Here is a 12,530-nt window from a genome sequence, read left to right as displayed (position 1 = left end):
GTGAAAAAATACTTCCTGACATCTTTCCTGAGTCTGCCCCCCTTCAATCTCATTTCATGTCTTCTCGTTTTACCGCCTTCCCATCTCCGGAAAAGATTTGTTTGTGGATTAATACCTTTCAAATATTTGAACGTTTTTCAATTCTAATAGTGCTCTGGGATGTTATACCATCTGTTCCAGGCGATTTGCTACTCTTCCAATTTGTCAAATTGCTCTATTACATCTTCCATGTTTACAGAGATTTGTTTCAGTTTCTATGATTTGTCAGCATTGAATACTATTGCTGGCACCAGTATTTCTCCCACATCTTCCTCGGTGAAGACTGAAGCAAAGAATTCATTTAATCTCTCTACTATGGCCTTGTCTTCCCTGTATGCCCCTTTTATCCCTCGGTCATTTAGCGGTCCAACTGATTCTTTTGCTGGCTTCTTGCTGCTAATATACATGTATTCAGTATACCTATTCATATAGGTGGTGCCACAGAATATATAGATAATGTGGTCACCATACCAACAGTTTAGTTTAGACCTGCTTTATAGCAGGCTTAGATTAAACATATCAATTATCCAGAGAGCAGCTGAATATTGTCACTATCTGAATAAATGTTTAGCCCGCTCTCATTCCGCCCCAACCAAGCTCCATATCTTATGGATAGTATGGAGCCATTTTGTCAAATTTTCAGCATGTTATTGTCTGTATAAGTTTCAAAAATACACAGCTAAAGAACTTACATGTTTACTGGCCATTGGTGAATGTATACCTTCTTTTGAATATTGGCCCGACTTTATTACTGCATCAAGTGGCATACAAAAAGTGCAGACGGTTAATTAGTATAGTGGACACAGCAAGTCAACCTTACCAAGTTTATCAACACTAATCCCCTCAGCTGCTGCCAGCTCTGACTGAAAGAAATCATAGTCAAATCTGGTCAGGTCCTCGTGGCCACGCTCTGCGGGAAACCCAATGTAAAGGTAAGTGCTGTTAGATCCCAGAACAATACGATCCTTAAAAAGAAACAAGAGAATGCTTGGTAAGATCAGCTGGAGAGGTAAATATCACACTTCTTTTTTTTTTTTTAAGTTTACAACTTTATTATTTATCAAATACAATACAATAAGGTCAAGAACAATGCCAGACAGTGCACCCTCTACCCCGCCCCACTCCTGAGAAAGAAATGATCAAATGCAACACTAGGTTATTCCACTACACCCAAATAACATTGCAGAGGTGCCCAGACACTATAGAACTTCTTAAATCAGGCAGCTTTTAATTTTAGAAAGTGACATGCCACCAATTTCTCATCCAGGGTCTCTTGCCAGCTTTGCTTTACTCTGAGACATACTTTCTCTTTTACAAAGTGGATTTATAGCAGGTTCTGATATCTGTCATTGGACCAACAAATAAAACCTGTAGTAGCATATGATTTATTTTAGATTTGTTTTTGGAAATAATTTAACAAGGGGTTTCCAGTGGTCTTCAAAAGACCCCTTGACAGCACATTACTAATTTAAGACAATTTTTATGGTATTTTTCCTAAAACTGCAAATTGCTCTGCAGACTGTGGTTACCTATTGAAGAAAAATAAATGATGGAGTGATCTTAAAAATAGTCTAAAGGGTAATTTTATAACAGGTCAGCTTACCTGTGCATGTAATTTCAATCAGTTTTCAAATGGAAAGTATGTTTTGACCCTCAAGTATATACTTTCCCTTTGAAAATTACTCATGGAAAGTACATGCATATACTTATTTTGTGCGTACATTGCATACTTTATAAAATATGTTCATAAGTCCAAACCTCTCTCCAGGTCCAACCTCAGAAATTCCTCTCTCCAGGTTGGAAGAACGTATGTGCATAAAGGATAAAGGATGTATGTGCATAAATATAGAAGAACACGGTCTTCGCAAGCTCAAAGCAACAAAACACAGCAAAGATGATACAAAAATGCAGTCTGTGCCAGAGCCAGTGGTGGGAGGCAGTGTTAGTGCCGGCCAGACTTATACGGTCTGTGCAAGAGCCGGTGGTTGAGAGGCGGGGCTGGTGGTTGGGAGGCGGAGATAGTGCTAGGCAGACTTATACGGTCTGTGCCAGAGCCGGTGGTTGGGAGGCGGAGATAGTGCTAGGCAGACTTATACGGTCTGTGCCCTGAAGAGCACAGGTACAAATCAAAGTAGGGTATACACAAAAAGTAGCACATATGAGTTGTCTTGTTGGGCAGACTGGATGGACCGTGCAGGTCTTTTTCTGCCGTCATCTACTATGTTACTATATTACTATGTTAAAATGAAGGTCTTAGACGAAGGGTCCATAGAAACAAATTATGTCTATCCTTCTGTTTTCAAACAGAGACCTCGTTTGTGGGGCTCAATGCTCCATTGTGCAGGGTCGGCAGTGATACATCGCCTGTTCGAAACGTAAAACGGACCCTTTCAAAAGAACATTAACCTGCTTATAATCGAACGAGAAAAACGCCCAAGTTCCAACCTAAATCGGGAGATGGATGTTTATCTCGCAAAAACGAATAAAGCGGTATAATCGAAAGCCGATTTTTGGACGTTTTCAACTGCACTCCGTTGCGGATGCGGACAAAGTTGATGGGGGCGTGTCAGAGGTGTGGCGAAGGCGGAACTGGGGCGTGGTTATCTGCTGAACAAAGATGGGCGCATTTCACTGATAATGGGAAAAAAGTATGCGTTTTTAGCTAGAATTTAGGACACTTTTCCTGGACCCTGTTTTTTCACGAATAAGGCCCCAAAAAGTGCCCTAAATGACCAGATGACCACTGGAGGGAATCGGGGATGACCTCCCCTGACTCCCCCAGTGGTCACTAACCCCCTCCCACCACAAAAAAATGATGTTTCACAACTTTTTATTTTCACCCTCAAATGTCATACCCAGCTCCCTGGCACCAGTATGCAGGTCACTGGAGGAGTTGTTAGGGGGTGCAGTGGACTTCAGGCAGGTGGACCCAGGCCCATCCCCCCTACCTGTTACAATTGTGCTGCTTAATGCTTATTAGTCGTCCAACCCCCCCAAACCCACTGTACCCACATGTAGGTGCCCCCCTTCACCCCTTAGGGCTATAGTAATGGTGTAGACTTGTGGGCAGTGGGTTTTGAGGGGGATTTGGGGGGCTCAACACATAAGGGAAGGGTGCTATGCACCTGGGAGCTCTTTTACCTGTTTTTTTGGTTTTGTAAAAGTGCCCCCTAGGGTGCCCGGTTGGTGTCCTGGCATGTGACGGGGACCAGTGCACTACGAATCCTGGCCCCTCCCACGAATAAATGTCTTGGATTTATTCGTTTTTGAGCTGGGCGCTTTCATTTTCCATTATCGCTGAAAAACAAAAACGCCCAGCTCACACATTGTTGAATAAAACATGGGCGTCTATTTTTTCCCAAAATACGGTTCGGTCCGCCCCTTCACGGACCCGTTCTCGGAGATAAACGCCCATGGAGATAAGCGTTTTCATTCAATTATGCCCCTCTAAGACTCCTGACGCAGGCCAGATGGCCGAAACACAGCCGTGTCGCGTCACCTCGAGCTACCACATTGTTCTGGACTCATCAAATAAAGTGGGCTTTTTATACATCGTCTAAGACCTTCATTTTTGTGTCATCTTCGCTGTGTTCTTTGTTGTGTGCATAAATATGTGCACATATGCTCTGGGTAATTTTTGTAAGAGGCCATTTCAGCATGTAAAATACTATTTTTATAAAACAAAAAGACCTCTATTGTATGGCAGAAGTTGTAGTTCCATGACATCTTTTTCCTTCACTGTAGACTGAAGCATCAGGTAGTTGGTACAAAAAAATCCCCAAACAATTAGCAAGTAAATTGAACATTTACTCACCATAGACTTCAATAGTAAAACCCAAAAGAAAATCTTCACAAATTGTGGAAAATGGTAAAATCCACAGTGATTTGCAAAATTTGCAGCACTGGCACACAATTCATACCATTGTTTGCTGTTTGAAGGTTAGAGGAAGGTCATCAAAAATATAATAAGTTCTATAGCACAAAAACGTATAGCCATACTTGTCTGCAAAATGTTCCATCAAAGTTAAAAAGCCTAGTTTTTGTCAGATTTGCTTTCATTGCAGATTATTTACACATCTGTTTGGAGGGACAAACGTAAGCATTGAGAAACAGTCAAAGAAACCAACCTTCTAGGCCAATTAATCATTAGGCAAATCTAGGCAGTTACATAGGATGTTGGGTTCTGAGAAAGAAAAATCAAAAATACTATCTACAAATCATAAAGTACTGTAAGCGTAGATGGCAGATAAATGCATACACATAAACATTAATAATTATGATTAGTTGAGTCCTCAGTGTAGGATATGTAAATGAGGAATAGAGCCAATGATCCTCCCTAACCCATAGCCATAAAGAATCAGTTATTTTATTACACCTATAGTTAGTGTTGATTACAGAGATATTAATCTTTCATACACTATATTTTTTCACTGTAGCACTGTTTATTATTTTTTTTGGTGCAAATCGGAGAAAATGTTTCTTCACCAAACGCGTAATTAAACTCTGGAATTCGTTGCCAGAGAACATGGTGAAGGCGGTTAGCTTGGCAGAGTTTAAAAAGGGGTTAGACAGTTTCCTAAAGGACAAGTCCATAAATCGCTACTAAATGGACTTGGGAAAAATCCACAATTCCAGGAATAACATGTAAAGAATGTTTGTACATTTGGGAAGCTCACCAGGTGCCCTTGGTCTGGATTGGCCGCTGTCGTGGACAGGATGCTGGGCTCGATGGACCCTTGGTCTTTTCCCAGTGTGGCATTACTTATGTACTTATGCACTTGATTCACACATAGCTGCGTCTGATGACGGTGTGAAGTTTTAGTCGATTGTGAATTGTAATTCTATACGGCTGTGGGTTAGGGAGGAGCATTAGCTCTATTCCCCATTTATATATGCCATACTGAGGACTCAACTAATCATAATTATTAATGTTTATGTGTATGCATTTCTCTGCCATCTAGACTTAACTTTATGATTTGTTGAGAGTATTTTTTGATTTTTCTATTTTGACCTTACTTTTTCGGGGAGTTCTCTATATCGTTGGGTTCTGAGAAAGGGCAAGAGTAAAAGCAGTCAAAACAAAAATCAAAAGCGGAAATGTGCACAGGTCAATAGCAATGCAAATGCCAAAGAATTACATCCAAAAAGTCCCTTCTGTATGATATATAGCTTGCTGGGTGTAGATTGCAGCAGGAATAAGCGCAGATCAACAGTGCCAATCACAGCATGAATTGACAGGTCGACAGCAATGTGAATGCCAGAGAATGAAGTCCAAAGTGTCACTTCCATGTAGTGCATAGTTTGCTGGGTGTAGATCAGAGCAGGAATGTGTGTGGGTCAATAGCAATGTGAATGCCAGAGAATCAAGTCCAAACCCTGTAGGAGAGAAAGTAGATGGAGGGGGGAGGGGGAGCATAGCTCAGAACAAGTGAAGCCGCTCATACCTCTGGCCCAGTTCATGCTCACTTCTAGGAGGAGTTTCTTGGCCATTCACCTCTCCAGAAATATGACCAATGAGCTATCTCTGATCACTTCCAAGATACTCATCAAATGCAAATTATTAGGTTGGGATCGATTTTTGAGATCCTCAGGTTTTCCTCACCTTTAGCAAATGATACTTTGTTTGGAAACCTCCTGTATTGTGCTCCTTGCTTACTCCTCAGTGCCACACATTTCACTGCAGATGAAGGAAGCACCCACCTTGGCCTGCCTCTTGCCCATCTCTTTAATGGCCTGGGTTACCCCATCTAACTGTCCATATCAAACTTTCCAACATCTCCACCACTGATTCAGACAGAGATCTCCTAACACTAGTAAGGGTCTCAGGTTGCAGTTAGCCACTATCTTGCCTACGGTGTGCTTAATATGTTCCTTGCCCGTTTTAGCCAATTTAGATGCCATTTTTGTACTTTGTTTAGTAACATTGACATCTATAGGGTTTGCTCCATGGATCACATTGGTGCTTCCTTTGTCTAAGATACATTTTATTGCACTTAATTGTCAAGTATTGGAATGACCAATGATGAAACATACTGGGCAAAACCACAGAAAAGACGAAGATATTCCCTTCACACAAAAGTCAAATTAAAAACAAAATGGCGTCATTTTGTTGTGAAGTGAGCAAACAGAATAAAACTGGAAAGCTCTATAAGCATAACAAGCAAGTGAGCATAGAAGTCCCTGAGGAAGCCACTTTATGGTGACGTTGAGTGTATATACATTTGCTCGCACCTGGCGCTTCCAGCATTATTATGTTCATTAAGTAGTTCTAGTTGTATTTTTGAGGCATTTTATTTGCACATTAGAAAAAAAGAAAAAAAATCAGTGGAGAAAAATAAAACCCCCCGTGATAGAAACTATCAACGGCCATTTTTTTGGCATGTTGTATACCTAGGACGGATGGTCAGATAGGTTCTGAGGGTTTTTCTCCTATACACTACATTATCACTATGTGATTGGCTATTTTGACTGGTGTGTTGTTTTGTCTAGTATAGATTTACCCTTGGATCTGGCCAGGAACAGGTCACTGAAGACATTGGCAAGCCTGTTTTTGTTTAATGTAGAGAGCAGATCAAGAACAGCTTGAGATGGAAGAAAGACAACGGTTTTGAACAGCATGTTGAAGTAGTATGTATTTACTCCTCTCAAAGAAGCTATGTTTGTCTGCCTATTCCCCCCCTCCCCCAGGTTTGTCACTGAAAATTAATGTAAAAAATGAGGACCTTTCAGCAAGACATACATCAATGACACCACTGCTCAAATGGAGCCCTGGCAGCTGCCAGAGCATGGTGATCTTCTGTGAAGTTCAACTGAGGATCACTCTCACCCAGGCTCCCCGAAACACTGCTCTCAAGGGGAGATAAGAGCATACCTTCCCTCTCTGCCCATTCAAGTGACCCATCAGCCTGCACTGATGTTTGGTGCGGTGCAGTGCAGTGCAAATAAGTCCATGAACCCTGCAGATGATGGAGAAACCCAAGGTGCAGGCTAAGTCCAGGACCTTCTTTTTCTTTTCTTCCCACGCAATAGGACTAAGACCAGAAATAGGACCGCTGAAAAAACACATAAAAAATAAGAGAACTTGCAACCTGCCTCGTCCTCCAAGGCACCATCTTGCCTCTCCTGTTCCCAGATTACGTCTTTTATTATGCCAGTAAAATGTCAGATTCAAATTTTTATGAGGTCATATTTACTGATTTAAATATGATCTGTAAACAATTTTGGCTATAACCACAGAAAGGTGGTATATCAAATGTCAAGACCCATACCCATATGCGATTTGGACAAAATCCTAACTAAAACTAAGTTTGACTATTATGCTCTTAATTTGAGTCCATTAGTAGCAATAATGAATGATAATTATTATGATGAAGACTCTTCTTCCACTCTTCTTGTGCTACTTTTGACACTATTAATTATCCATTCTCATTAATCGCTTGGAGCATTTTGGAGTAAAGAAGCCACGTTTTAAACCGGTATAAACATTTGACAGATCAGGTCAATCTGTGATCTTGGGAAATTTATGTGCATCTTCACAGACTGCCAGGTTTCCCCTTGTCCAACATGTTATATTCCAACACAAGTGATACACTGCCATCTGTCCAAAGCTTGGGTTATTTATTAAATAGAAAATGAAATATACGATATTGCTTAAAACAGTTATACCTATTTGAATCTACCCTGTTTGCATGCCAAAATAAATCACATGATTTTGCTTCTTCTTGCTAGTGCAGCTCCCGATTATAAATGGAAAACCACAATCCAGATTCTGTAGGTACAAAAACACAATCATACTTCTCAAGAATTTGACCTTCAAGACATGTGCTTCAGAATACCCCCAAGGTAGTGCACATCCTTAGAACCAGGGATGGATTTCCAATAGGCAGATTAGGCAATTGTCTACTTTGGGACTAGGTGATCTATCTGTGTAAATGTGATGGAAGAGGAACTCCAGTGGCTGCTCCTCTGAAGCCATATATTCTCAGAAGCTATCATTTCAAGGAAGTGAGAGTCAGCAGCACATACCCCCTGCTAATGGAATAACCTAGTGGTTAGTACAGCAGCCAGAGAACCAGGGAAACTGGGTTCAATTCCCACTGCAGCTCTTTGTGACTCTGGACAGAAAGGCAGAATATCAAATGGAGGGGAGCAGTAGCCTAGTGGTTAGTGCAGCGGACCTTGAACTTGGGGGAACTGGGTTTGACACCTGCTGCAGCTCCTTATGACTCTGGGCAAGTCACTTAACCCTCCATTGCCCCAGATAAACTGCTTTGATTGTAGTTGCAAAAACCATAGAAAAGCAGTATATCAAGTCCCATTCCCCATTCCCTAGTGCTTACAAACTATGCAGCTTGCCAGACGTTATTCCCCAGTTTACATAAAAGATTTCTTTTGCATATTATGACTCACAGGAAACTTACCAGATGCTGAAGTTTAGTTTTTGTAAAAATGGGCACCCCATTAATAACGACTTTGGCTTTACCATGTGGTATTACAGCAACTCTGTTCTTGGTACTTGTGAAGGTAGCGTGCCTGTGAAAAATACTGGCAAGACAGACACAAATAATGCAAATAACTGTCAGATATATCACAGGGAGGGAGTATATGTAAACATCGTTCATCACAAATCCATCTCTTTTCATTATTTTGTTTATGGATAAAAGCAACTTAAAATTGCCAGGTTTATCATCTCAGTCAATAGTGAAGGCAAAACCAAGAATAAAACTACAGCTGCTGGAAAAGAGAGCTTTATTGAGTGGGACTTGTTTTGCCACTGCTGCTGGTCTGGTGAAGTGGCGGCAGCAGGAGGCAGCAGCAAGCAGGCAGGTGGGAGAGGGAAGACACTGGATAGAAGTAAGGAAAGAGAGGGGACAGACCATGGATGGAAGAAAGAAGGCAGATAATGGATGGAAGGGGGGACTGTAATACTGGAAAATGAACTCTATGTGAATCCAGGGCCAGCAGGAGGGGGAACTAGGTCTTAGTGCTTCCGGATGCCTTATCGGTGTACTGTGTGTGAAGAAGGGCCGATGCTAGGGTCTCTGGCGCCCCCCTGCCCTGCCCAACCCAGCCCAGCATCCCCCTGAATGTGAAGCGTCTGTTCACGCTTTCCAAAAATACTAGGACTAGGGGGCATGCGATGAAACTACAGTGTAGTAAATTTTTTAAACAAATCGGAAAAAATGTTTCTTCACCCAACGCATAATTAAACTCTGGAATTCGTTGCCAGAGAACGTGGTGATGGCGGTTAGCTTGGCAGAGTTTTAAAAACGGGTTAGACGGTTTCCTAAAGGACAAGTCCATAGACCACTACTAAATGGACTTGGGAAAAATCCACAATTCCAGGAATAACATGTATAGAATGTTTGTACATTTGGGAAGCTCGCCAGGTGCCCTTGGCCTGGATTGGCCGCTGTCGGGGACAGGAAGCAGTTAATTTTGTGACATAGAGGAGCACACGGTGCCGGCGTACCAGACCATTTGACTACAAGCAGAGCAGTGGCAGTGAAAAAGAGCAGGGCAGCTGGGGAGGGCTAAAGCCAGGCACCCCTGAATGTTGGCGCCCCCTCCCCTGCATACCCTGCTTACCGCATTTCGCCAGCCCTGGTATGAAGTGAAAATTGCAGGATATAGGACTAGAACTTTCCAAGGCCATATGCCTAATTAAAGCAGAAAGAGACCAAACTGCAGTTTCTAACTCAAAGATAATGTAAAAAGGCAAGCATTGCCTTGTTTGGCAGAATGTATTAGGACAATTCCTGAATGCTCTCCCACAGTTACGTGTATATACTTTGAAGTAAGTTGTACACTAATCATTATATTGCCTGGTAGTGACTAACCAATTAAAATATATATATATAGAACGCACTCTGAGAATTGTGATTTGACCCGTTCTTCTTCAGGGGAAGAGAAAGAGGGCAGGCACTGGCTAGAATTGAGGAGAAAAAGAGGGCAGACACTGGATAGAAAGCAGGAGAGAAAGGGCAGATGCTGGGTAGAAGTGGAGAGAGAAAGAGGGAAGGCGGAGTGAAAGGGGACAAACACAATGGAAGGAGGAGTGAAAAGGTCAGAACAGCTGCTGGAAGCTTGCAAATGGCTGAAATGCTGCTGTGCATTGTTTGGGCACGGATTGGTGGGTCAGGCCCACCCGTAGCTACAGCGCGAATGAGTCAAACATAAGCAATAGACAATTACAGCAGTAAAATATTCAAACAACAGTATGACATAGTTTGCTATGTTACAATGTCAACACAATACGCAATAAAACATTTTAATAGCATAGGGTGTAAGCAAAGATGGAACACAGAGATAGATAGACAGAGTAACAGGAGTAAGAAAATAAGGTACTAATTTAAAGAAAGCTGCAAATGAAGTAAAAAAAGGTGCTTGAATATTATTTATTTATTTATTTGTAGCATTTATACCCCGCTCTTTCCCGCTCGATAGCAGGTTCAGTGCGGCTTACAATGTGTGGTTACAAAGTATCACAGGGATGACAAAGTATCACACAGATAATACAATTGTGTAGAGAAGGACAAGAGGGAGAGATGTGGGGGGTAGGATTGAGGTATGTTAATGTTAGTGGTGTGGATTAGGGATTGTGAGCCCTCCAGGGACAGGGAAATACCCAGTGTACCTGAGTGTAATTCACCTTGAGCTACTACTAAAAAAGGTGTGAACAAAATCCAAATAAATAAATAAATAAATAATGCAATATTTATATATTGTATTTCTTCCTTCTAATGTGAATTCTAAATGAAGGGAAAATAAATGACAACATTGAAAATGGAAAAATACCAACTTCAAAATCTAATGAGAATGCTTTTGAGAATCTGGAATGTAGTATTTTAACACAGGATCTGGAAGACACACTAGAGTCAAGTGCCGTGCTGTTTCAATCCTACTTACCCTAAGCCTCTAAGTATTATTGCATTTGAGGTGGACTGGCCAACTTCACATGAATCTGAAAAAGATTAAATTTATTTATTTATTTTACAGCACTTATACTCCACAATTTCCCACCGCTGGCAGGCTCAATGTGGCTTACAACATTTAAGTAGCAAACAGGCGAGTACAATAAATGGAAAAGGGATAAGTGGGACGGAGAGGTAAAGGGATAGGAAAAAAAAGTAGGTAAGTCCGCAAGATCACTAGAGGGGTTGGAGTCCAGGAATCATTGAGGCAAGAAAGGATCTTTAGGGTAAGCTTGCCCAAATAAGTAGGTCTTGAGAGACTTCCTGAAAGTCATGATCTTGAACCATTTTTACCGATTTAGGTAACGCATTCCACCAATGAGTACTGACATAGGAAAAGGTGGAAGCATATGTGGTTTTATACTTGAGTCCAGAACACGCAGGGTAATGGAGGTTTAAGTAAAAACGAGCAGTTCTAAGTTGACAAGGGCATCCATATATGCTGGGGCTGCTCCATAGAGGATCTTATGGACTAGGGTACAAAGTTTAAAATGCAGTCTGTGCTCCAGTTCTGGATCACTGTATATAGTCAGAAGCTCTGAACTGCTCTGATGACAAGCAGAAGACCTGGGTTCAATTCCTGTGCTTTATCCTAACACTCACAGTCTTTGGAGTGGAGGAGAGTTCCAGGCATTGAACTATAAAGTCTGACTTAAAGTGCACATAATCTAGATCCCACAGAAAACAGCTGTTTATGCTTCTTGACTGTCACTGCAGCTAAACTGCGTCCTCTTTGCACCACCTGCTGTAAGGTGGCTAACCTGTACCTTCAGTGAGGGAGTGTTAATAGGGATACCTGCACCTATACCTCTCACAGGGGGGGAAGTTATCAACATAGGTTACTGTTAAGTTGGGTTATTTAACCACAAGTTGGGTTATTTTAGCACAGAGTCTCATTGCATAAAATGAGACCCTGTAATAAAATTGTATTTGTATGTTTTATTTTAGAGATGTGTAACCCTTTGATGCAGCCATCTCGGGTTATGTGATCATATTTTTTTAAATAATAAATAATCTTTTTAGAAAAGGCCTTATTTTCTGTCTTTTTTTTTGCCTTGAGTGTGCACTCTAATATTTACATATTGAGGAAACATTTACTAGAGCAGAAAGCATATAGGGACACTGCTATTATAGGTTGTTTGTAACACACTCAGAGCTCTTGGAGTTTACTCCTCTAAGATGACGGTACATACGTTGAGATATTCAAATACCATAAGTTAAAGCCTATTATATTATAGAGACTGCACCAAGTGCCACTGTTCTGTTTTAGAGATTCAAATACTGTGTGTTAATTACTTTCTGATCAGTTCCTTTTCTCATTGATCTATATTCTGTGCTACTCACTCAGGGGCCAATGCAGAAAACTATGTGGGCCTACCTTTGTAGTTACCGCAGGTTGACTGTGGGTTGTATGTGCCAAACAATACAAAGAGGGATCATGCATAGGTGTTAAGTTGCATGGAATACATGGCCACATGCTGCATTAACATTAATGCTAAAGAGGCCACTGAGTATTCC

General features: G+C 41.3%; 1 protein-coding gene across 1 annotated transcript in view; it reads right to left on the bottom strand.

Annotated features, from left to right (window-relative positions):
* Nucleotides 1-12,530, bottom strand: part of LOC115464263 (kinesin-like protein KIF28P) — a 112,411-nt gene that overhangs the window by 37,450 nt on the left and 62,431 nt on the right. Inside the window, exons 12-14 of the mRNA XM_030194662.1 lie at nt 10,948-11,002; nt 8,460-8,583; nt 860-1,004 (exon numbers count right to left, since the gene is read on the bottom strand). Of these exons, the coding sequence (XP_030050522.1) occupies nt 860-1,004; nt 8,460-8,583; nt 10,948-11,002 (324 nt within the window). The remainder of the gene's footprint in view (nt 1-859; nt 1,005-8,459; nt 8,584-10,947; nt 11,003-12,530) is intronic.

Source organism: Microcaecilia unicolor, chromosome 3, assembly GCF_901765095.1.
Source record: "Microcaecilia unicolor chromosome 3, aMicUni1.1, whole genome shotgun sequence".
NCBI classification, from domain to species: domain Eukaryota; kingdom Metazoa; phylum Chordata; class Amphibia; order Gymnophiona; family Siphonopidae; genus Microcaecilia; species Microcaecilia unicolor.
Note: the sequence above shows the minus strand (reverse complement) of the source record. Positions and strands in the feature narration are given on the sequence as shown.